The sequence below is a fragment of the Saccopteryx bilineata genome, chromosome 2 (assembly GCF_036850765.1).
Source record: "Saccopteryx bilineata isolate mSacBil1 chromosome 2, mSacBil1_pri_phased_curated, whole genome shotgun sequence".
Lineage (NCBI taxonomy): Eukaryota > Metazoa > Chordata > Mammalia > Chiroptera > Emballonuridae > Saccopteryx > Saccopteryx bilineata.
The window spans coordinates 116,539,266-116,560,585 of record NC_089491.1 but is presented as its reverse complement, the minus strand read 5'-3'; the positions used below and the strand labels follow the sequence as shown (position 1 = coordinate 116,560,585).

The following is a 21,320-nucleotide window of genomic DNA, read 5'->3' as shown; positions in this document are numbered from 1 at the left end:
CACATATTCACAGACATGTTTTGCACTGTGGTGAGCTCGTTTGAGGGTGTCCTTTCCTGGTTCTTGTTTGGGGCACTCAAAAGGAGAGGCTTCGGGGACAAAGGGGCTGGTAGAAAGAAACTAAAGGGCATGTTTGCTCACTATCAGTCCTGCAGGAACTTGGCACGGGCTGCATCATTAAGTGGTGAGAACCCTGTCTGTAAATGGAAAGTCCAACGCTTAGACTTGAAGCCAGACCTCGTAGATAGGGTGTTACAAGAGGGAAGCAGCACCTAACGAGACCTGTGTGAGGCTCATCTCATTTTATTTGCTCTCAGAGGTGTCTTTAAACACTGCAGTGACACTACGAGCCAAGGGTTGTGGTTCTTGGGAACACCATATCTGGTGACAAAGGACAGTTATCTGGCAAATCAGCAGTTTGCATTAGTCTTTCAGAAACTTCCCTCTGCTCCCAAAGGCCCTGGGCCCCTCCCACTGTAAACACCATGGTCCTCCACTCTCGTATTTCCAGAGAAGAAGGGACAGGTGCAGAACCAGAACAGGCAGGGCTGTTTCAGCAGCATGAGGGCTGGGTGGGCTGATGAATATGTACAAAAATGAATCCAAATTTTTCAACTAAAATAATCACCTTGAACCATATGAAATTAATGTTTTTCTAGATTTTTTAAAAACAACCGCATATGAGTAATTTATATGATTCAACATGATATCTTCACATACATAAACGCAAAAGGACGGGAAGTTTAATGCCACGTGCAAACAGAGATTCTCTCTAGGAGGTGAATATGAAAGAGAGGAGAGGTCAAGGACAGCTTTGAGTTTTATTCTCCCAAATTTGGCTTGTTTGAGTATTTAATAATAATGAGAACGCACTAAGGGTTGGTATCATAATGATGCTAACCAGTCATTCTGCACTTGCAGTGAAGAAAGCTTTGGAAAAAAAGATGTTAGAGCGTACAGACAAGAAGCCTCAGGCAGGGGGCTGTGTACTTCTGGCCGGACAGTCCCATGTGTGCTAGGACACGGGAATGTAGTGACAACTACACAGCAGATAGAGGTATCAGATTTCTTTCATAAGACGGCCATCACCTCTGAATGGAGTAGCTTCCCCAAACCTGATCTGACCCTCCAGCCTCCAGGGTGTCCTCTACTCTGTTGCCCCTTCCCCTACCCCATCTCTGCCCCCAGTACCACCAAGGGACGTGTACTGATTCTCTCCCTCAGCTGTGTCACCATGGAGTCCAATAGCTCTCTGTGTGGCTTTTTTGACTGGTCATCTTGTGATGCCAGAGGCTCTGGTCAAGTGGCCTTGCCTCACTAGGCCAGGGTCATGCAGAAGCTGGCAACGGCTTTGCTCCAGGGTGAAACAGCTGGGTTCCCGACATGCCCAGGCCCAAGCAGAATGGGTCTGCAGACCTTTATTAAACAGGCATTGGTCACCACTTGCTTTGGATCCACGATGTCCACCAGAGGTTCCTTCATGGCAACGTCCCGGATGCAGGTCATGTCAAAGCCATAGACATTCTCCCACCCTAAGGGAACAGAGCAAGACATGAGGGGCAGCAACAGGACCCCCAGAAGTCTCCCAAGCCCTCCTGAGCATGTCGAAGAGGGTGAGGGGCAGCCCATATTATGCTGCATCAGAACAGAAGAAGAATGTCTCATCTGGGTACAGTGATTTGCAATGTATCAAATGCTCATTCACATTATCTCATGTGTAAGATCCCTCTTTATGGAAAACTACAGCTCAGAGAGGCTGAGAAACTTCTCTAAGGTCACACAACTAGAATGCCACAGGCTCAAGTCTAGAACCCAAACCCTGACTTTTCCTGTTCCTGCTTTTCTGTCCCCCTCCCTGAATTAGCAGTCTCCTATCAACTCTCTCGTCTGCCATCCACATTTCTACATCAGGGCGTTTGCTCAAGCCATTCTGTAGACCTAGAAGGCCCATCTCTCTCCCTTCTATTGCCACCCATCAAAAAAAAAATTCTATTGATTTTAGAGAGAGACAGGAAGGGAGAAAGAAAAGGAGGAAAGCAATAAGAAGCATAAACTTGTAGTTGCTTCACTGTAGTTGTTCACTGATTGCTTCTCATACGTGCCTTGACCAGCAGGCTCCAGCTGAGCCAGTGACCCCTTGCTCCAGCCCACAACCTTGGGCTCCAGCCAGCGACCTTGGACTTCAAGCCAGTGACCCTGCACTCAAACCAGCGACCTCAGGGTTTAGAACCAGGAACCTTAGCATTCTGGATTGATGCCCTATCCACTGCACCACCACTGGTCAGGCTCTCCCTACCCGTTTTTAATGCAGCAGAGAGAAACATCGGCTTTAAAGTGAAAGAGGCTACAGTTTGACTCTCAGTACTACCACTTAGCGGTTAAGCCCTTGTTCAAATTCCCTTACCTCTCTGAACCTCAATTTTCTGAACTTCAAAACAAGGGAGGAGTCCATGAGAGTCTTTCCCTTTCTCATATGCCATCAATGCACTCACTCAGGAGCTAGCCATAAGAAATATCTCCCAAGTGGAACACAAACCACCCCAGGGGAGGTCGTTGACCCCCTGTGGCAGCTCACAAGATGCTTTGAAAGGAAGAAAGATGTAGAGTGCCGGATTGGTGAGTAAATGAAGGCAAGCCTGATGGTCCATGTAAGACCACTCTTACATGGTGATAATCGTTGCTTTCATTGAGTGACCACCATGCCCAGGCCAGACCCTTCATATTAGCTACGCAGAAACCTTGCATAGGACACATGAGCAAACCAGGGCCAGAGAAGTTAGCACCGGGCTCACATGATGTACCTGGCCCAGGGTCACACATCAGGGAAATGGTGGTGCTAGGGCTCAAACCCAGCATGTCCCTTAACCATTCAGCTGCACTGACCCAATGTGACAGCATCAGGAAGACAATTCCCTGGCCGCACAATGCCGAGGTTAGCCTGGGCAGAGGCTGTCGTTACTAGGCAGCCGACTCGCCTTTGTCTGTTTACTCAGACGGGCTTAGAAATGCACTGAAGTAGAGATGCTTTTCTCTAAAATTGTTGGGATTACATTTTCTTTTAAAATGTTCATCAAATACACGGCATCTTAGGGAACTCTGTTCCTGCATGTTTGGGAGAGGGGGTGTGCGAGGAGGGAACAAAGAACAGTCGGTGAAAGCTGTGTTCCTTTGACTCACACTCTTTTCTGAGGCACACAAAGACTTTCCTCAGGGAGAAGAGGTAGAGAAAATAATCATCTCCCAGAGGGTGAGTACTTGTGAAATTCTGGCTTGAGGATAAGATGCCAGTCATAGCCCATTAAATTACCCAAGCCCGGTGCCAAATTCCCAATTGAAATCTACATTTGGAGGAGGAAGCTGCTCAGTTGGGAACTGGACAAGCAGCAAAGAAGACCCCCTTCTAGAATCCGGAAATAGCTACCCTTTCTGTCCCCAGGTGAAGGTGAAGCACACACATGCTAAGACACACTGCCTTTGTTTTTGTTTTTTGTGTGCTTTTTTTTTTTCTTAGTGAGAGGAGGGGAGATAGTGAAACAGACTCCTGCATGTGACAGGGTCCACCCAGCAACCCCTCTTTAGGGCTGATGCTCGAATCAACCAAGCTACCCTTAGCAACTGAGGCTGACACTCAGACCAGCCAAGCTATCCTCAGTGCCTGAGCCAATGCTCAAACCAGCCACTGGCTGTGGGAGAGGAAGAGGGAGAGAAGGTGGAGAGGGAGGGGGAGAGAAGCAGATGGTCGCTTCTCTTGTGTGCCCTGACCAGGAATCAAATCCAGGACATCCATAAGCCAGGCTGACACTCTATCCACTGAGCCACCTGCCAGGGCCTGCCTTCATTTAAAATCCTTCCTCAGGAGACCTGCAACCATGTTCTGGCTTTTTCTCTCTTGCAGTCGTGGCCTGGGTTGAGGTTTAGTGCAAATGTTGGGAAAATACCTGAGAGAGTTTGCGTGTGTAATAAAGGCTGGGCTTTGGAATTCAAATCTGGGCTCTGTCACTTATTTGCTGTGTAACCATCACAAGAATTTAATCCCTCAAAGAGCTGTTTTCTTCTTTAAAATGGAGATGATAACAATTACAGTTGTTATGAGGATCAAATGCGATAAAAAACATAAAGTGCATAAGACAGTCTGTACAGAGAGAGCGTCTGCAACAGAAAGAGCAGTTGACCAACAGCGGTTGTTCATATGATGTGGTCTGAACTTTGGTTCTGCCGCCATGTAAGCTGTATGACCATGGGCCGATCGATCCTGTCTCTGGGTTTGTCATAAAGTGAGGAGATTGATTCAGTAGTTCTGGGTTCCAGAATCATCTAGCACACCTCTAAAAATACAGATACCTGGACCCAGACCAGACTTACAGATCAGAATCTCCAGACTTGAGACCCACAAAGCTGGCATTTTACAAATCTACAATGGCAGTTCTAACCCTAGTGTGGAAACTTCAGTGTCAGATAACCTTTCAAGTTCCTTCCAGTCCTCCAGTGGGGAGCTTACAGTCTCATGGCCTTTGTGAAACCTTCCAGCCACTCCCAGCCAGGGAACTTCTCCTGTATCCTCAGTACCTATTATGCAGCATCTGGACAATACAAGCCCACAAATAATGCTTTTTTAATTGAAATTTACTTCCAAGCCCTGGCCAGTGGCTCAGCAGATAGAGCGTCAGCCCAGCATATGGATGTCCCATGTTCAATTCCTGTCAGGGCACACAAAAGAAGTGACCATCTGCTTCTCTCCCTCTTCCCCTTCCCTTCCTTGCCTTCTTCCCCTCCCACAGCCAATGGCTCGATTGGTTTGAGTGTCAGCCCTGGGTGCTGAAGATAGCTTAGTTGGTCTGAACGCCTCAGCCTCGGGCGCTATAAATAGCTTGGTTGATTTGACGATTGGCCCCAGACAGGGTTGCTGGGTGGATCCTGTTCAGGGCACATGCAGGAGTCTGTCTCATTATCTCTCCTCCTCTTGAAAGAAAGAAAGAAAGAAAGAAAGAAAGAAAGAAAGAAAGAAAGAAAGAAGGAAGGAAGGAAGGAAGGAAGGAAGGAAGGAAGGAGGGAAAGAGAGAGAAAGGAAAGGAAGAAAGAAAGAAAGAAAGAAAGAAAGAAAGAAAGAAAGAAAGAAAGAAAGAAAGAAAGGAGGGAGGGAGGGAGGGAAAGAAGGGAGGGAGGGAGAGAGGGAGGAAGGAAGGAAGGAAGGAAGGAAGGAAGGAAGGAAGGAAGGAAGGAAGGAAGGAAGGAAAGAAATCTATTCCCAAATATTTAATGTTTACACTGCTTCACAATACACAATGTTTTAGTTTCCTTTTAAGTGGCTAGTTCATTTTTTATGACCCCAGATAGACTACCTTCAGTTATTCAGGAGACAGATCATCCAAGACAATGAACTTTTTCAACTTCTTTCTGCTGACTATTCATTTCCCATGAACTCCTTGAACATAAACGGAGCTCAGATAGGAGACAGCACAAGTCAAATAGATGAATTTTTGTTGCAATTCTATCTTGTCTATTGAATGAGTGAATGTGGAGTGAGGGCCATTGGCTACCAAGAAATATTGTTATTAATGTTATGGTGATGTAAAAAGTAATACCAAAAGGGCCTATGAGCTTTGATTTAAGAATTAAACTCTTTTAAAAAACTGCACTGTGGCGCAGTGAATGTGACTAAAGGAACAACAAAGCCCAGACCTACCGAGACTACATACTAGATTGACGCGTGTCAACACTGTAATAGCCTGGTAAAAGAAAAAAGTGTTCTTTTCTGTGAATAAATATTATTCACCTATCTCTACTGTCCTTTTTTTTCTCTACTGTTCTTTTACTGACAATTTCCAGCGTTAATAAAAAATATATTTCAAAGCACCTGAGAAAGAAAAATTATGACCCACTTCCAAAGGAAAAAAAATGGTCAATAGAATCAGACTCAGAGGTGGCTCAGCTGTGGCTCAGATTATTCAACAAAGACTTTGAAGTCTTTATACTAAATATGTTTAAAAATCTGATGGAAAAACATGCATGAAAGATACAGAATTTCATTGGTGGGATGGAAACTATAAAAAAGAGCCAAAGAAAATGTTAGAAATAAAAATCACAGTATCTGAGACAAACAGTTCTTTCGATGAGCTTATTAGCAGAATGGATAATGATAAAATTGAGAACAGGTCAATAAAAATTATCCAAACTTAAATATACAGAGAAAAATGAGCAAAAAAAAAAAAAAAATAGAGCATCCAAGATCAATGGAACAATATTATACAACTTTAAATATATGTGTGATTGGAACCTCTGAAAAAGAGAGAGTCGGGCAGAAGAAAAAAAAATCTGCAGAGAGAACAGCTGAAGTTTTTACTAAACTAATGAAATCATCAGCCCATAGACCCCAGAATTCCACAGTGCCCACAAGTGGGATAGAAACAAAGAAAAACACACCTAAATACATCAGAGTCAAACTGATGGACATCAAAATAAAGAGAAAATCTCAGAAGCATCTGGAAGAAGAGAAATATGAAGTACTGGAAAAAAAATTTACATTTCATTGGCGAGCACTGTAGCTACATCCTGCCTCCCCATCCTGGCCCCAGAAATTTGAGTTTCTCTGCTATGGCTAATGGGACCACCTTGCCCTGGCCGGTTGGCTCAGTGGTAGAGCGTCGGCCTGGTGTGCAGAAGTCCTGGGTTCGATTCCCGGCCAGGGCACACAGGAGAAGCGCCCATCTACTTTTCCACCCCTCCCCCTCTCCTTCCTCTCTGTCTCTCTCTCTTCCCCTCCCGCAGCCAAGGCTCCATTGGAGCAAAGATGGCCCGTGTGCTGGGGATGGCTCCTTGGCCTCTGCCCCAGGCGCTAGAGTGGCTCTGGTCGCGGCGGAGCGACGCCCCAGAGGGGCAGAGCATCGCCCCCTGGTGGGCAGAGCTTCGCCCCTGGTGGGCGTGCCAGGTGGATCCCGGTTGGGCGCATGCGGGAGTCTGTCTGACTGTCTCTCCCCGTTTCCAGCTTCAGAAAAATACAAAAAAAAAAAAAAAAAAAAAAGGGACCACCTCAGAGAAGAGCAGAGCAAATGCCACCAGGTGCCACTTACAGCTTCTCCTCTAGACAGAAGGAAAGCTGTTTACAACAGTTTTATATATTTTAGGCTCTCAGGAACCAAGTCAACTCCTTGTATAAAGTGGGCCAGAGACTCGTGCTAGACTAGACTCTGGACTTGAGGGTGAAAGGGGAAGAGAAAGCATGGACTACAACCGAGCCGCCAAGAGCTCCTGCCCTCCAGCCCTGCAGCGGCGGCACCCCTGGCTCAGCAGAAGACTTCCTGCTCATCTTCTCATAAGCCAGGAAGCTGGTGTCAGTCCTTCTGCCTTTCGGCAGTTTGTACATTCGTGTATTGGGTGAGATTGACGTACTGGGTAAGAAATCAAACAGAATTCTCACCAAGTTAGTTTCCTTCCAATTTTGAGATTCTGTAACTGTCCTCCATAGTGGAAATTTTTTAAAAATGATGACTCCTCTCTCAAGTTGAAAGAGTTACACCTTGCATATTTTTCTGCTGGTTTATCTCTTCATTTATTCACACTTTTATTCACCCAACAAAGTATTCATTGTGAGAGTAGTACATGCCGGTCAGTTTGTCTTGCTTTCTCTGTGGTCTCTAGTAGTCGGTGAGCAAACTGAAAGCAGGATCTGTATCTCACCGTTCTTGTGTTCCTGTGTTGCATGTGGGTGAGAAAGGAAAGGGAGGGGGGAAGGGAAGGAGAAAGATTCAGAAGGGAGGAGAGGAGAGGAAACGTGGGGAGAGAAGAGGTGAGGAAAGGAAGCTGTTTTCCTAACAATGTATCTTCTGAAAGGGACTGGGCAAGTCTCACGCTCCTGTGCCACTTCAGGATTTTCCTATTTTAGCTGGTTCTTGAGCCAAAGGAAATTTGCTTACAATTGTTCCTTAGCAACCAGCAAACTTGATGCATTACTCGTGATTGAGAACTCAGAGTAACCAAAATCTTTATTTATTTGAAACAGTTTTCTAAATGGGTTTGCTTCCTTTACTAAAAACCAGAACAGATCATTAAAATAAAATTTTAAAAAATGGAAAGCTTCACAGTATTTTGAATAATTTTTAAATGTGTGTTTAATTTTTGTTTGTTTTTGGTTTGTTTGTTTGTTTAGGAGATACTTCAGAGCAAGCATTCCACAAGGAAAATATTGGGCTGATTTTCAATTTTTTCTTTCCTAGAAGCCATGAAAATTGAAACAGGCAGTGCACGGCTAAATCACATGATCTCCAGTGCTGGGCTGGCACCTGGGAACTGTCCCCAGTAACTCTCAGGGCCCACCCAGTCCTCTTCTGGCCCCAGCTGGCTCACTGCAAGGTGCACATGTAAGATCTTCCCGAACACAACCCAGGGAAAGGAGGAGGGAAAGATGTGTTTGTTTGTAAACCATGAGGAAGTTCCTTAAAGAGCTGTGCCCAGGTCGCAGCTTAATAAATATTTCAGTGCACATGAGATTAGAGAATGCACCTGGAAAAGTTCTCCTCAAAACACTATTCGGTACAATCACACAGCAAGGACCCCAAAAGCAGCATTGTAATGCAGCTCCGGGGTGAAATATGGCCTATTTAGACATACATTTGATCCATGTTCACTGTTGAGTTGTTTCTGCAATCCACCGTGAGAGTACATCTGTCCCAAATTCTGAGCCACTGGAGGCTAGAAAGCTTAGCAGCCAGGCATGTTGCCAGGGCCAGGAGCAGAAAAGAGCTCAGTGAGTGACGCATTAGAGACTCAACCAGTCTGGTGCCTTGAGCACCAAGAACTGTTGTGTCCTTTGACATGCATCATCTCGCTTAATTTTCATAACAGGTCTAGGGAATTGGTGATGTTATCTCCAACCAAGACTCAATGATGTTTCAAAGTGAGCCAGATAGGATTTGAACCCAAGACTAGATTTCAAAGCATGATCATCTAACCTAGGCTACCCTCCTTCTCAATCCTCATCAAATGTTAGAAATGATGCCAGACTGACTAGAAGCAAAGAGTACAGAGCCTAAATAACCGTCTCATTTCTATCTCCTTCTGAGCCTCAACTTCATGCTTTGATGTTATCTTTCCGGAGCAGTGTGAACATAGCACAGTCTAGCTGAGTTCTCACCAGTGGCACTAACAGCTATTAGATGGGAATTGTATGAATCAGTCAGTTCGCCAAATAGTTGAGTCTCAACCTCTTGGTGCAGTAGGCATTTACTCATCTGCTCAGTCTGTGACGCCCCCACAATCATCTCGCCAGAGAGGACTGGACCACCAGAGGAGCAGGAACCCTCGATGTGCTGAGTTCATTGGACTTTTGGAGTTTCTGCCCCCTGCTTTGGGCTGGATGGTGTGCGTGTCACGTGCATGAGGGGTTCTTTGCTCCTTTATCATGGTAAGTTGTGGCTGGGGAGACATGGCCATTTCTAACTTTATGAAAGTTTAGAAAGGTTTGGTATCATCTCGTCGAGGACCAGGTTTGTGTCATTGAAAAATGTTATCCTTTAAGTTAAATAGAACAAACCAGTCCTTTTTGGACAATATAAAACAAGGAAGATATTTTGGTGTTTTTCCCTAAGGGAACAAGTTCTCAGCTGATAGAAGATCATGAAAACAGAGTTGGACCTGAGTCTCCCCGCCATAGACACGCATGCACGCACACGCATAGGAAGCCTCTATTTCTTCCCACCTCCACTGCTTTCCCAAAGAACCTCAGGGAAGAAAACATATTTCATTAAATATGAGGAGAATTGATATCATTTTGTTAAGTTTGAGTAGCATGAAGGCAGGAGGCAGAATGCTCGGCCTGGCTAGAGACCGGCCCTTCCTGACCCCTGTGGTGGGCTTCTGGGATAACGAAACCTGCTGCCTTCCAGCTCGCTGGCCTGCTGTCCTTCCCCAAATCTCAGCTTCTGAGACTTCTGTTTCTTTTCCTTTTTTTTTATTAATTTAATTTTCTGGGATGGCATTGGTTTGCAAAACCATACAGGTTTCTCAACTGATGTTTCGTTAACACTGCATTGATTCTCTCGCCCCAAGACATCTATCTTATGTGAGTCGTATTGCTTATTTTCTCTCTGTGGACCCTTGGGACTAGGGAAAAACATAAACATTTATGGAGAGAAGAAGAATCCAGAAAATGTCAGGTAAACACCCAGACAGAGCAGTATGTTTATAGACAGGCTGCTCACCTCAGGCCCACTGAATTACCCCCCCCCCCAACCCTAAATGTGCAAAACAAACAAAAAAGTCCAACATAGAACAAAAAGTTGACTTACAGTGTATTTTGAAGTCCTTGTACTGTCTGTCTTCAATTGCTACCACGTACAAAGCTGCCCGGTCTGGAAACATAAGCCCTCCAGGTTTCTGTTGATGAATTGTGGGGAAATGGGTCTCGTAATCTATTCACCTGACAAAGACATCACATTTTGAACAGCACATAGAGTCACCAGACAGGCATCCCCTTGCCAAAATTTCTCATTCAGAAGACTGTCACCTTGGCCAGGATTAGGGTTCAGATGATAATGCTCACTTTTTATTTTGGAGCAAGGAGAATTTGAAAAACCTGGACGGAATCAGTAGAACAAATGAAGTGGGGGGTGAGGGTAAGTCCATTGAGGAACAGTGGAAGATGGTATGACCTCTTAGCCCAGAGAAGCCAAGGTCAGAAGCACCCTCGGCTCCCTGGCCGCCATGCAACCCTAAGTATTTGTTGACCACAATAGACGTATGTCTTGACAACACAGAATGGGTTCAGTTATGCTGAAGGAAGCCAAGGTTAGACCTACAGGAGAACATTGTGACAGTTAGACATGTTGGACCTACGGATAATCATTCTGTTCCCTGAAGCAGATCTGGGAGACTGGAAGAGACCATCTTCTAGCCCAAATCCTCATGTCTTCCTAGGCTGTGGACCAGGGGCACAGCAGCAAAGATAGCCAGAGACCCACAAGGGGAGAGTGTGCAGGACACTTACCAGCCACTTGTCCCTGGCAAAGATAACTGTGTTGAGCATTGACTCATAGAAGAGACAGTAGCCCATCCACTCGCTGATGATGATGTCAACCTTCTCCACGGGCAGCTCCACCTCTTCCACTTTCCCCTTAAATATGGTGATGACTGGAAAATAAGAACCCCGAGGCCACACTGTGCGGGCCAGACCTACATGTTTTAGCCCAGTTCTGATTGGGGCATACCTCTGCCTGCACCGTGCTAGTGTACACCAAGAAAATTGAAAACTAGTTGCATGTTTTCCCCCTAAAGAAAAGTAAATACTTTATTCTTATTCTTATTTACAAGTAAGAAAACTGAGGTTTAGAGAGGTTCCATGGTGGCCATGGAAACAGAGTCCAGCTCTGATCTGTCGTGACTTGAACCCTCTTTTCATGGCACCCTCACCCCATGTTAGGCTCCTGGGACAACTCAAACCCCAGGAAGACTGGGGTGACTCCTCTATTGTTCTTTTATCTGTTCACAGCCAGGGCCCGTCCCTCAGTGAGTTCACGAAGGAGACAGTTTCATGTTTGACAAACGTGTGTTCTCTCCAGTCAGAGAAACCCGGATTAAATGTAGGGTAGTCTCATTATCGGCTGCACTACTTTCCACAAGTTCTGTGACCATCGAACTCCAGTTCCCAGGAGAACAGCCCTGGGAAGTGCTATCCACTTCGCAGGTGGTTGTACTGATGAAATGAAATCATGCACGGGAAGTGCCAGGCCAGGAGCCGGGACTCAGCAGAAGACAGACATTCCCTGACCTGTCCCCCTGTTGGCCATCCCATAGAGAGGGGAAGGGGACAGCGCCGGGACAACGCCTTTGCTCCAAGTGGCATCTGCTAATGAGTCACTTCAGAGACCTTTCAGTCCTTCTGTGGCAGGAGAAAACTTTTAGTTGGGTTTTTTAACATCTGACATATAGGTGTGCCGAATTTTGTATCCGTTGTTATAAAGATCAGAGTGAAAGCTCTCTTAGATGCCACTGTGAAATTGACAGGGGGACATATGGGTTGGCTGGCTCCATGGGAACCTTTCCCCTGAAAGGTTCCATCCATTCTTGCTCTGAAACTCTCTTCCGGCACCATCTTCTGAAAGACTATACGATGCCCGAGCTTTGCTGGGAAAACGACAATGGCCTATACTCAGTAGTTTAAAACAACAACAACAACAAAAAGAAACCTCACATCTTTTCTGAATATCAGTTCCACAATAATTTGAATTGGAGAATTCTAGATGGCAAAGGACACACAGGTCACTGGCTTTATTTCCTAACTCCATAGGAAATAAGTGCAGGTGAGAGAGTGCCCATTAGTGGCCTCTAATGAAGGTGTGCTCTCCAATATCTGGTATTTAATTAAGGCTTATTGAGTAAAGCTTTCTTTATATGAAGTTAGACACTTGGTGATGTACATGGGCCCAGATAACTCTAGAATGATGCCCAGGCTCATGTAACCTTCCTGGTTCCTGCTCAGACACTCTACCCCTCAGAAGTAAGAGCAGGAAGGGCCAGTCTTCTCTAAAAGGTTAGGACGGGGTGGGAGGAGGGAGGAGTAGGTATTAAAATCCTACTTCTCGGGGTGCTCTGAGACCCAAGGGCAGGAACTCAACCCAGTGAAGGATCCAGGAAGCACCAATAGAAAACACAAGAGAACAGAGTAAAGCATTTTTGAAAATGCAAATAAAATGCTTAATTTATTTCTCATTCTGAAAGAAAATTGAAAAATATGCCTGATCCACATGCTTAGTCATTTGCGTGCAAAACCTGGCTTGTCTTATTTTGTAAATATGTTTAACGTGTTTCAATGGCCTCCCTTTCTTTTCTCTGTGCACATTTCTTGAAGGCTCTTCTCTAATGCCTGTATATGTCTGTGGGACACAACTCTTCAAAGATTGTTACTGAATGGATGAAGAGATGCATTAGATCACAACCTCTCCTGCCTGTGGTGCCCATGACCTCCACCCTGGGTATCTAGACAAGGTTCCCCATGACAAGTTCATAGATGAACTCTAGTAGGACTGTAAGAAGCAGAAATGAACAAGAAATTAGAGCTTAGTCTGACAGATAGGTATGTATAGAACATTCCTTGGGTGCCCCCCAGAGTGAGTGAATACTGCCCCGGTTCTCCGCACTAGCTCTCTTATCCATTTGTTGCTATAGATACAAAAATACAGAGATACAAAGATACAGTAGGTCACAGAACAGTGCAAAAAAAAAAATCACGCTGCTCTGCTTACAAAAAGGCAGAAGGAATCAATTAACCCTATAAAATGCTCAGCAACATGGGCCTCTGTTCAGTTTACATTGCCCTTCTGCATCCAGACGTGCCTCAGGGCAGATGCGGCCCCAGTTGGCTTGGTGAGTAGAAGGTCTCTTTGCAAAAGGAAAAAGACACACCTCTCTTCAGTCCAGCTGTGAACAGGAGTTCCCACTCCACACATCCCCTCACCCAGGGCAGGGCCCAGCTGCCCAGCCTTATACTGGGGCCCTGGAGGCAGACAACTTAAACTCTTGTTCCAGCTAACAACTAACCTTGATCAGTTTCTCTCCTTTGGGGCCTCAGTTTCCTCACTGGGAAAAAGAAAAAGAAGGGAGGTTGAATCTGAAAATCCCTTAGGTCCTTTGCAGCTCCAAAATGCTTTGATTTTTCAAATAGCATGTATTAACCATCCGTAAGGTATCTTGCATGTTGGGGAATAACTGACATCGATAAAGAAATAGTGCCTGCAATGTCCAGTTTGACCTTAATTTTGCACTAATTTCTTAAGTCTAGTTTTAAAAAAGGGGGGGGGCACATTGTTTCTATGGACCCAACTGCAAGGCCCCGCTGTGTCCTCAGGGATAGCCTTCTTGTTTTCTGTAGTCTTTACCAAAAATTACTTAAACTACGAGATTCAGTTTCCCAAACTGCAAAATGTTACCCCCTTGTGGTGGGGTTAATGGCAATTAATTCAAGGTTGTGGGCCAGTGTGTGGCATTGGGTTGACTCGAAGAATTGTGTAGACATACACAGCTCCAGGTGCCCCTGCTCCAAGGGCTACAGAGCCCCACTTCTAATCTGGACCCTACATCACACATTCTGTGTCAACTCAAGGTTGGATTGAGGTCACTCTCTGGAGCTGTGCTCTATTCCATAAGCATGATGGAAAATCCGTTCAACTAGCTGTGACAGGACCCTGGCCTGTAAATTTTAAAATGATTAATCATAATTAAATACACAACAAGGAGCAATAAATGCCAAATTGGTAGATTTTTCTCCCTGTGACTTCAAGTTTACAAATTAGACATCCAGATTTTTTTTTTTTTTGGTTGTTTTTAATGGGGTTATTTTCTCCTTTTGGCTTGAGTGGTTATTACATAAATTTAGTCATTCGAATTCATGGTGATTTGTTTAACAGATTAGGTTGTTTGATTTGGTTGGTGGTTTGTTCATTGTCTGTTTGTTTTTACAAATCAGGCCAGCCTCATCTCAGGTGGGCCTCCGGGGTGTTCACCAGCCAGTAGCCCCCACAGGGCCTATGTCAGTGGTCTCCCCAGGCTAGATTCCTCACTGTTTCCCAGAGCAGATCTTGTCCCACACAAGCATGGGCCTGAGGGTCATGAGTGCAAGGACAGGAAGCATGTAATGAGGCCATGGAGCCTCCTCAATGTCACCCCCTCGCGCAGCCTCGTTGCCCTCCACTCCCTTGCCATGCTGCTCACACACCCGTGTTGGGAACAGCCGTGCCGCCTGCCAGGCCCCTTCTGAGGGCCGACTCACCTCTGGCCTACGGTCTCCTTCTCTTGGATGCCTATCTTCACTTCCCTTTCCAGGACCTCACAGAGCACTTGACTACTCACAAGCATTCAAAGATTGTTCCTGAACGAATCAGTGGATGAATGAGCAATTTTGAGAAAAAGCGTATTGGATTCAGAGACAGAAGATCTTTAAACGAGTCCTAATTATGATAGTAAAAAATTACCAGCATTTGTGTAGCAGCTTGCAGAGTGATTTTACATATATTGTCCAATAACCCTCACAGGAACCTGTGAGGTTGGTTTCATTGTTCCATTTGCCTAATGAGAGAACTAGAGTTTACAGAAGTCAAAAGGTGGATCCCAAATCTAGGCCTGTCATGTACAAGTCCCCAACCTCCCTGAGAGTCCTCTCCTTCATCAGCAAATGATCAGAATACCCACCTCACCTACCTCATGGGATTGTTGCACACCAAGCAAGTGCTTGGGACTGTGGGAGGAAAGAAATCATAGAAGGCCAAGGACAACCCCATCCTCCCCCTGAAGGCTGGCCGGGCTGGTTGGTAGGGTGAGCAGATGTGGAATCATCATAGAGGCAGAATCCATCAGGCCTGCCTTGGTTTCCCACCCTCCTCTTCTCCAGGATCCAGACACACGGATAACCCTCTTACAGGGTCAGACCCAGCCCCATTCCTAAGCCAGTAGTGAAGGGAGAAAGAGAACACCAACACTGTTACCCTCAATATCTGGTGGCACTTGGACTATCTCCTGCAAACATACCCCGTAACTGGGGTGGCGTAAAGGAGCCCTGTGTGCTCTGCATATTCAATACGATAGAAATTCAAATATGGTTCCTTCTCTCTTCCCAAGTCCTCTATTCTATCCAAGAACATAGGATTTGAGCTTCTGCCTTGTCCCCGGCACATAATCTGCTTGTCTTCATGCCCTAGCCTGCTCGGGCTCCCGTGGGGGCTGAGGGCCCGTCTGCTTCGCTGGAGCTCTCAGCTCTGGCCAGGGCCCATTCAGGGCCAGAGTTCCTGTGTGGCATGTCTCCTCCCCTAGGCACTGGCTGGACTAACACTCAGGTAACCAAAACCACACTAAGACTTGTCCCAAGCCTAAGTCATCTCCAACCGCTTAGAACCCCTGGTGCAGTGCAGCCAAGGGCAGATCCCCAACACACTGGCCATCTGTAGATGGTTTTGTGAGTTGGGCCAAGGGGGAGGGAGTTAAGAAGTGAGTGGTACTAGATAGCGTGGTTGAAATCAGTGGGAATGTAGAAGGCTCAGGGATTCAGAAAAGCATGACACTCACCCATAATCCACAGGAAAGGCAGATATGCCTCCCAGCCCAGGGATTTGCTGCCACCAGTAATCCTACTGTGTCAACACCCATCTCTCCACTCTGAACATGCTGACCTCTCTCAGTCTCTCAGTTCTCAGCTTCCATGCCCTCTTCCCAGAAAAGGGTCCTCTTTCTGGTGCTGTGCTGTTCAATGTTTAAGAACAGGCTCCATGAGGGGGGAAAGCCCTGATTTGTAGCCTTTGCTGATGTCTGTGGTATAAATACTCCACCATGGCTGATTTCAGCTCCCATCACAATGTCGCTCGACAGGCAGGCTGGGAAGAGAGGCCCAAGAATCAGCTCAGAAGGCGGGGTAAGTGGTTCCAGCAAGACCCTCCCAGCCCTCGGTCCAAAGTGGATAACCGTTTTTCTCACTGACGCTATCATGCCTCTTCCTAAGTGCTTTCCCAATTTGAAGTGCATTGTGATATTGTTTGTTCACTTGCTTTGATGTCTGTCTTCTCTGTGAGACTGTAAGCTTCATATGAGCAAAGCTCTCACCTATCCTGTTTGCTATTGACTGCCCAGCTCCTGGCACAGGGTCTGGGCTTGCACAACAATGCCTGAAGAAATGGGTGCAGGAAGCCCAGTCCTAAGACTGTTAACGGGCTGCCTCCTGAGCAGCGTAGAAAAGAAGGAACCGCTGCCAGGAGGCACTAGTACAGGTTCATTAAAAACCATTATAGTGGAGAGGCGCCCATCAGCTTCTCCACCCCTCCCCCTCTCCTTCCTTTCTGTCTCTCTCTTCCCCTCCTGCCCCCGAGGCTCCACTGGAGCAAAGATGGCCAGGGCGCTGGGGATGGCTCCTTGGCCTATGCCCCAGGCGCTAGACTGGCTCTGGTCGCAACAGAGTGACGCTCCAGAGGGGCAGAGCATTGCCCCCTGGTGGGCAGAGCATCGCCCCCTGGTGGGTGTGCCGGGTGGATCCCGGTCGGGTGCATGTGGGAGTCTGTCTGACTGCGTCCCTGTTTCCAGCTTTGGAAAAATGAAAAAAAAAACAAAAAAAAAACATTATAGCGGACTCATCTCCTCTCATCTTCTGACAGGGTTATTAGTCAAGTTACTAAATGAAGTAATAATAACAATACTTAACATTGGGTGCCTATCACCCACTGGATATTGTTGTATTTTACCCAGTGGTGTGCTCTCCAAGAAAGAAACCTTGATTTTCCTATTTGCTGATTTCTGTAATGTAAACACTCCCACTGTGGCCAGCTTCAAGACACCAAAGTGACTATATCCATTCCACAAATCTACTGACAATTGGACAATCAGCTCTTAGAAGTCTAGACTCTAGAGAGCCCACTCTAGTGCACTCGGTTTCACATACAGGAACTCTGTGACCCTTGCAATGACCCTATCAGGTATGTGCCACTAGAGTTCCCATTTCACAGATGGGGAAACTAAAACACAGAAAGTGCATTTGACAAAACCTTGCCTCCGTAGCATCCTTATGGAGAATGTGACAGATTATCATGTGGGTTCATAACTGGCTACCTGACTGAATTCCGAGTTGAAGATTCAAAGCTGAGCGTGAACCACCAGAAGAAGCACCCACACTCACCCCAGGGAACCTATCAAATATGTAAGTAATGCCAGGCAGAGAACAATGACCTTGGAAGAGCATGGCTCTGTGTGTAAGGAAGGACCAAATCTAACAACATGGCATTTAATATAAATAAGAAATGGGACTCAGTTTGGATTTAAAACATCCACTGAGCAGATATGGGATAGGAGCTACAGTTCTCCAGAAACGTAGGCAATTGGATTGGATTCCAGCTCAGTATCAGTGTGATATGGCCTTTCCCAAAACTGCTAATGGAAACTAGAGCCACATTATTACAGGGACAGGCACTTGGGCCAGTCGCCTTGCTGGGTTTATTTCTTAGCCTGACTCTTCAAGGGTGTGAGAGATGCTGAGGCGTGGCCAGAGGAAAAGGTGACTCAAACCAGCACAAAGGGTGAAGCAACTGGGGGTGTAGAGCCAGGAGATGTGGGAGGGGTAACCATGTGAAGGAATCTCTTTGCTCCCAAAAGAGCAACAGGAAGGACCCGGGAGGGCTTAGAACCCGCCTCAGCAGAGGGCATTGCTTTCTTACACTCATGGCTCTCAGAGACTGTGATGAGGACCCCATCAGAGGGGTCAGCCCAGGACCAGATGACTGCAGAGCACAGAGGACTGTGGGGGCAGAGAAGCCAAGCACCACCTATAAAAGGCTTGGAGCTATGTGGCCAAAAAAGAGCAAAGTGTGAAACATTAAGCCTGAAAGAACTTATAGTTCGTGCTTGTTAAGCACCTACTGTACACGAGGCCCCCCACTGGGCATTTTACATACATGATCCTTAATCCTCCAACAACCCTGCAAGACCTTCATCAACATAGCTCCTCTCCAGGGACCAATCAGAGCTCAGAAAGGTGAAGTGATGTGACCACGCTCTCCCTAACGTCGCACTGCAGAGGCCCCTCTGTCTGCTGCCACCCTGTTGTCGTGCTCAGCTCAGACCTCTCCCATCCATGCTGTGTAGACTCGCACCAGTAAAAGAGAAAGGAGGGATACACTTTTTTCTCTTTAGTCTTCTGAGCCGTAAAAACATGATCCTTTTTTTATTTCTAGAACTATTAAAATTGTATCAATCCCCGAGCTCCCATGTCAACGTTCACAAACGAATCTTGGCAGCCCACTGGTTTCCTCGGCAGGAAAGAAAAGAAATAATAGTTGTCGGTGCCGAGGTCAGGGAGGAGGCTGGCGCACATGTCGAGGACATGCGTGGGGAAGCAGCATGTGAGGCTGCACGGCCACTGCAGGTGGCCTCATGGAGGTGCGTGGTTACACGTGAGTAATCCATCCTGAAGAGCTGTGTGGAGGTGGAGAGGGAGAAAGATTGATTGATTCTGGGTGGCAGGTATTTTATGTCCTGTGTTGTTATTTATGTTTCTACACCTACACTCCTGAGCCCCACACAAGTGCTGGCTGACACAGCATTTCAAATGCATTTCCACGGAAGCATTCGTGCAGGAAGGCTGTCCTCCTTCTAGGACACATGCCACGGCCGGACGAGCTGTGCAGCCAGCAGGACCCGCTGCCCCACCGGCCCCACCCGGCTGTTGCAGTGCCCAGGGAGGAAGAGATGAAGGCAGCTCAGCCTTCTAGAGCCCCTGGGCCGACTTCTCTCCTCCTCAGCACAGTGGGGGGGGGGCAGGAACAGGGCATGGGGCTGGCTATTCACCTGACAACAATGGTTTGTCCTTCTTGGGCCTTTGCCGCAGTAACAGAATCAAGTGTGAACCATCAACCTACAAAGCATGGAACTGTTCCATGAACCTAAAGCCATCAGGTGGGGCTGAATAACCTAGATCTCTGCTGCCCAGGTAGAGGTACAGATGCCACATAGCCCAGTGTGAGGGGTTCGGCTTGAGCAAGTAAGAGCAGCCCAGCACAGGATATCAGAGCCGGAGCAGGGTGAGCAGGGCATCCCGGATGGGGGAGGGTGAAATGCAGGTGCCCAGGGGGACCTCTGCCCAGGAGGGCAGCCTGACTCAGCCAAATGGAACCTGAGCAGGGCAGGGGGTGCCCTTGTGGGAGGCCGCCTGGCACAGGGTGTTGGAGCCCGGCACTGGGTGACAGAAGCATCTGCATGGGGCAGGGGGTACTGACAATGGGATATTGTTTACACACAAAGGGACGGATCCAGTAAGTAAATGTATTCAGAATAATAGGAGCCAGAGTTTTCACCATTGGAGAAATGAGTCACAAACATGGGAAATGCTATAAAAGCAAGACACCGTGGTGCTGAATTAGAAGTAGAGGTGTAACATGAATTCATACTTGACAGTATGTATAGACAGATGTAGAAATTTATGTTATGTAAGTGCATATGTACACACACACGCGCACACACGCACACACACGCGTTCTTTCTACTGAGACAGCCTGTGAGCATCAGCACCCTAAACTCAGTGAGCACACCTAGACCTGGGTCCTCATTGCTGAACTGTCCGCTAAATGGAACCAAGCATCCCAGAGAGACACCTGACTCTAGAACAGTTGCGGAAAGTACAGGCTGAGCCTGAAACATTTGTGCCAGGAAATCGGAAAGCTTTTAGAAAGGGAAAGAGACATGTCAAAAGGACCTAGGAACCGGCTCGAAGAGGCTCCCAGTGACCAAATCGGGGACATGTTGAGTATCAAAGTATGTACGGATAATAACAAATGCAACTTATTGAATAAAATGGGAAATTAAGGATGAGGAATGAAATAGTCACATGGTTTCGAAGTACCGATCCCAGAAAATCTTACTAATTACGAAGAGGGAAAGAGCAACTTCACCATGAAGGAGGCTAGCAGATAAAGCCTGAAATACGTGTTCCAAGTCAATGTTATCAGGAATCAGGCAAATCAAAACCACATGCCACCTCCTAGTACACAATGCGACACAGCGTGCCTATGTGGTGTTTCTGCAAGATGTGTCATCTGAACCCAACTGTGAGGAAGTTACACAGCCTAAACTGAGGGACATTCACAGAATACTGGCCTGTGAGCTTCAAGTTCTGAAGGCCACGGAAGCTGAAGAAAGCGTGTCCCCACTTGAAGGGAACTAGAGATGTGATGACTAAAGGTGACGTGTGCCCTGGACCTGAATCCTTTTGCTATGAAGCATGCCATTGTAACAACCAGCAAAATGTGAAAGGTTGCTGGCTTGAGCCCAAGGTCGCTGGCTTGAGTAAGGAGTCACTCGCTCCACTGTAGCCCCCCGGTCAAGACACATATGAGAAAGCCCTCAATGAACAACTGAGGTGCCGCAACGAAGAATTGATGCTTCCCATCTCTCTCCCTTCTTGTCTGTCTGTGCCTGTCTGTCCCTCTCTCTATCTGTCTCTGTCACACACACACACACACAAATGTGATGAGGTTCTGAGCACTAGGTAATGACATTGTATTCACATTACCCTGCTGGTTTCAATGGCTGCCCTGTGGCTACATAGGAAACCATCTTTGTTTGTAGGCAATATACATTCATGTATTCAAGGATGACAGGCATCATGTCAACAATTTACTCTCAAGTGGCTAAAATTTTTTTTTTAAAGAAACAGCTGTATTTAAACCTTTTTTGTAAATTGGAATGTTTTTAAGGTTACAAGAAAGAAGACAAAAAGGAAAAGGAATTTAAAAAGTGAAAGAGCCTGAGGCAGAGGAGGGAGGTAGGGACCATGAAGTGTGAACCAGAGGGGCGATTAGGGGCTGTGC

The 21,320-nt window shown here is 46.6% G+C and overlaps 1 protein-coding gene across 3 annotated transcripts in view; it reads right to left on the bottom strand.

The window, feature by feature from the left end:
• Positions 1 to 21,320, bottom strand: part of PRMT8 (protein arginine methyltransferase 8) — a 96,256-nt gene that overhangs the window by 14,124 nt on the left and 60,812 nt on the right. For 2 of the 3 annotated variants that reach the window (XM_066254777.1, XM_066254779.1), the window contains exons 5-8: positions 13,528 to 13,566; positions 10,979 to 11,121; positions 10,281 to 10,368; positions 1,417 to 1,532 (exon numbers count right to left, since the gene is read on the bottom strand). In XM_066254777.1, the coding sequence (XP_066110874.1) occupies positions 1,417 to 1,532; positions 10,281 to 10,368; positions 10,979 to 11,121; positions 13,528 to 13,566 (386 nt within the window). The remainder of the gene's footprint in view (positions 1 to 1,416; positions 1,533 to 10,280; positions 10,369 to 10,978; positions 11,122 to 13,527; positions 13,567 to 21,320) is intronic. The other variant, XM_066254778.1, reaches the window with a different exon arrangement.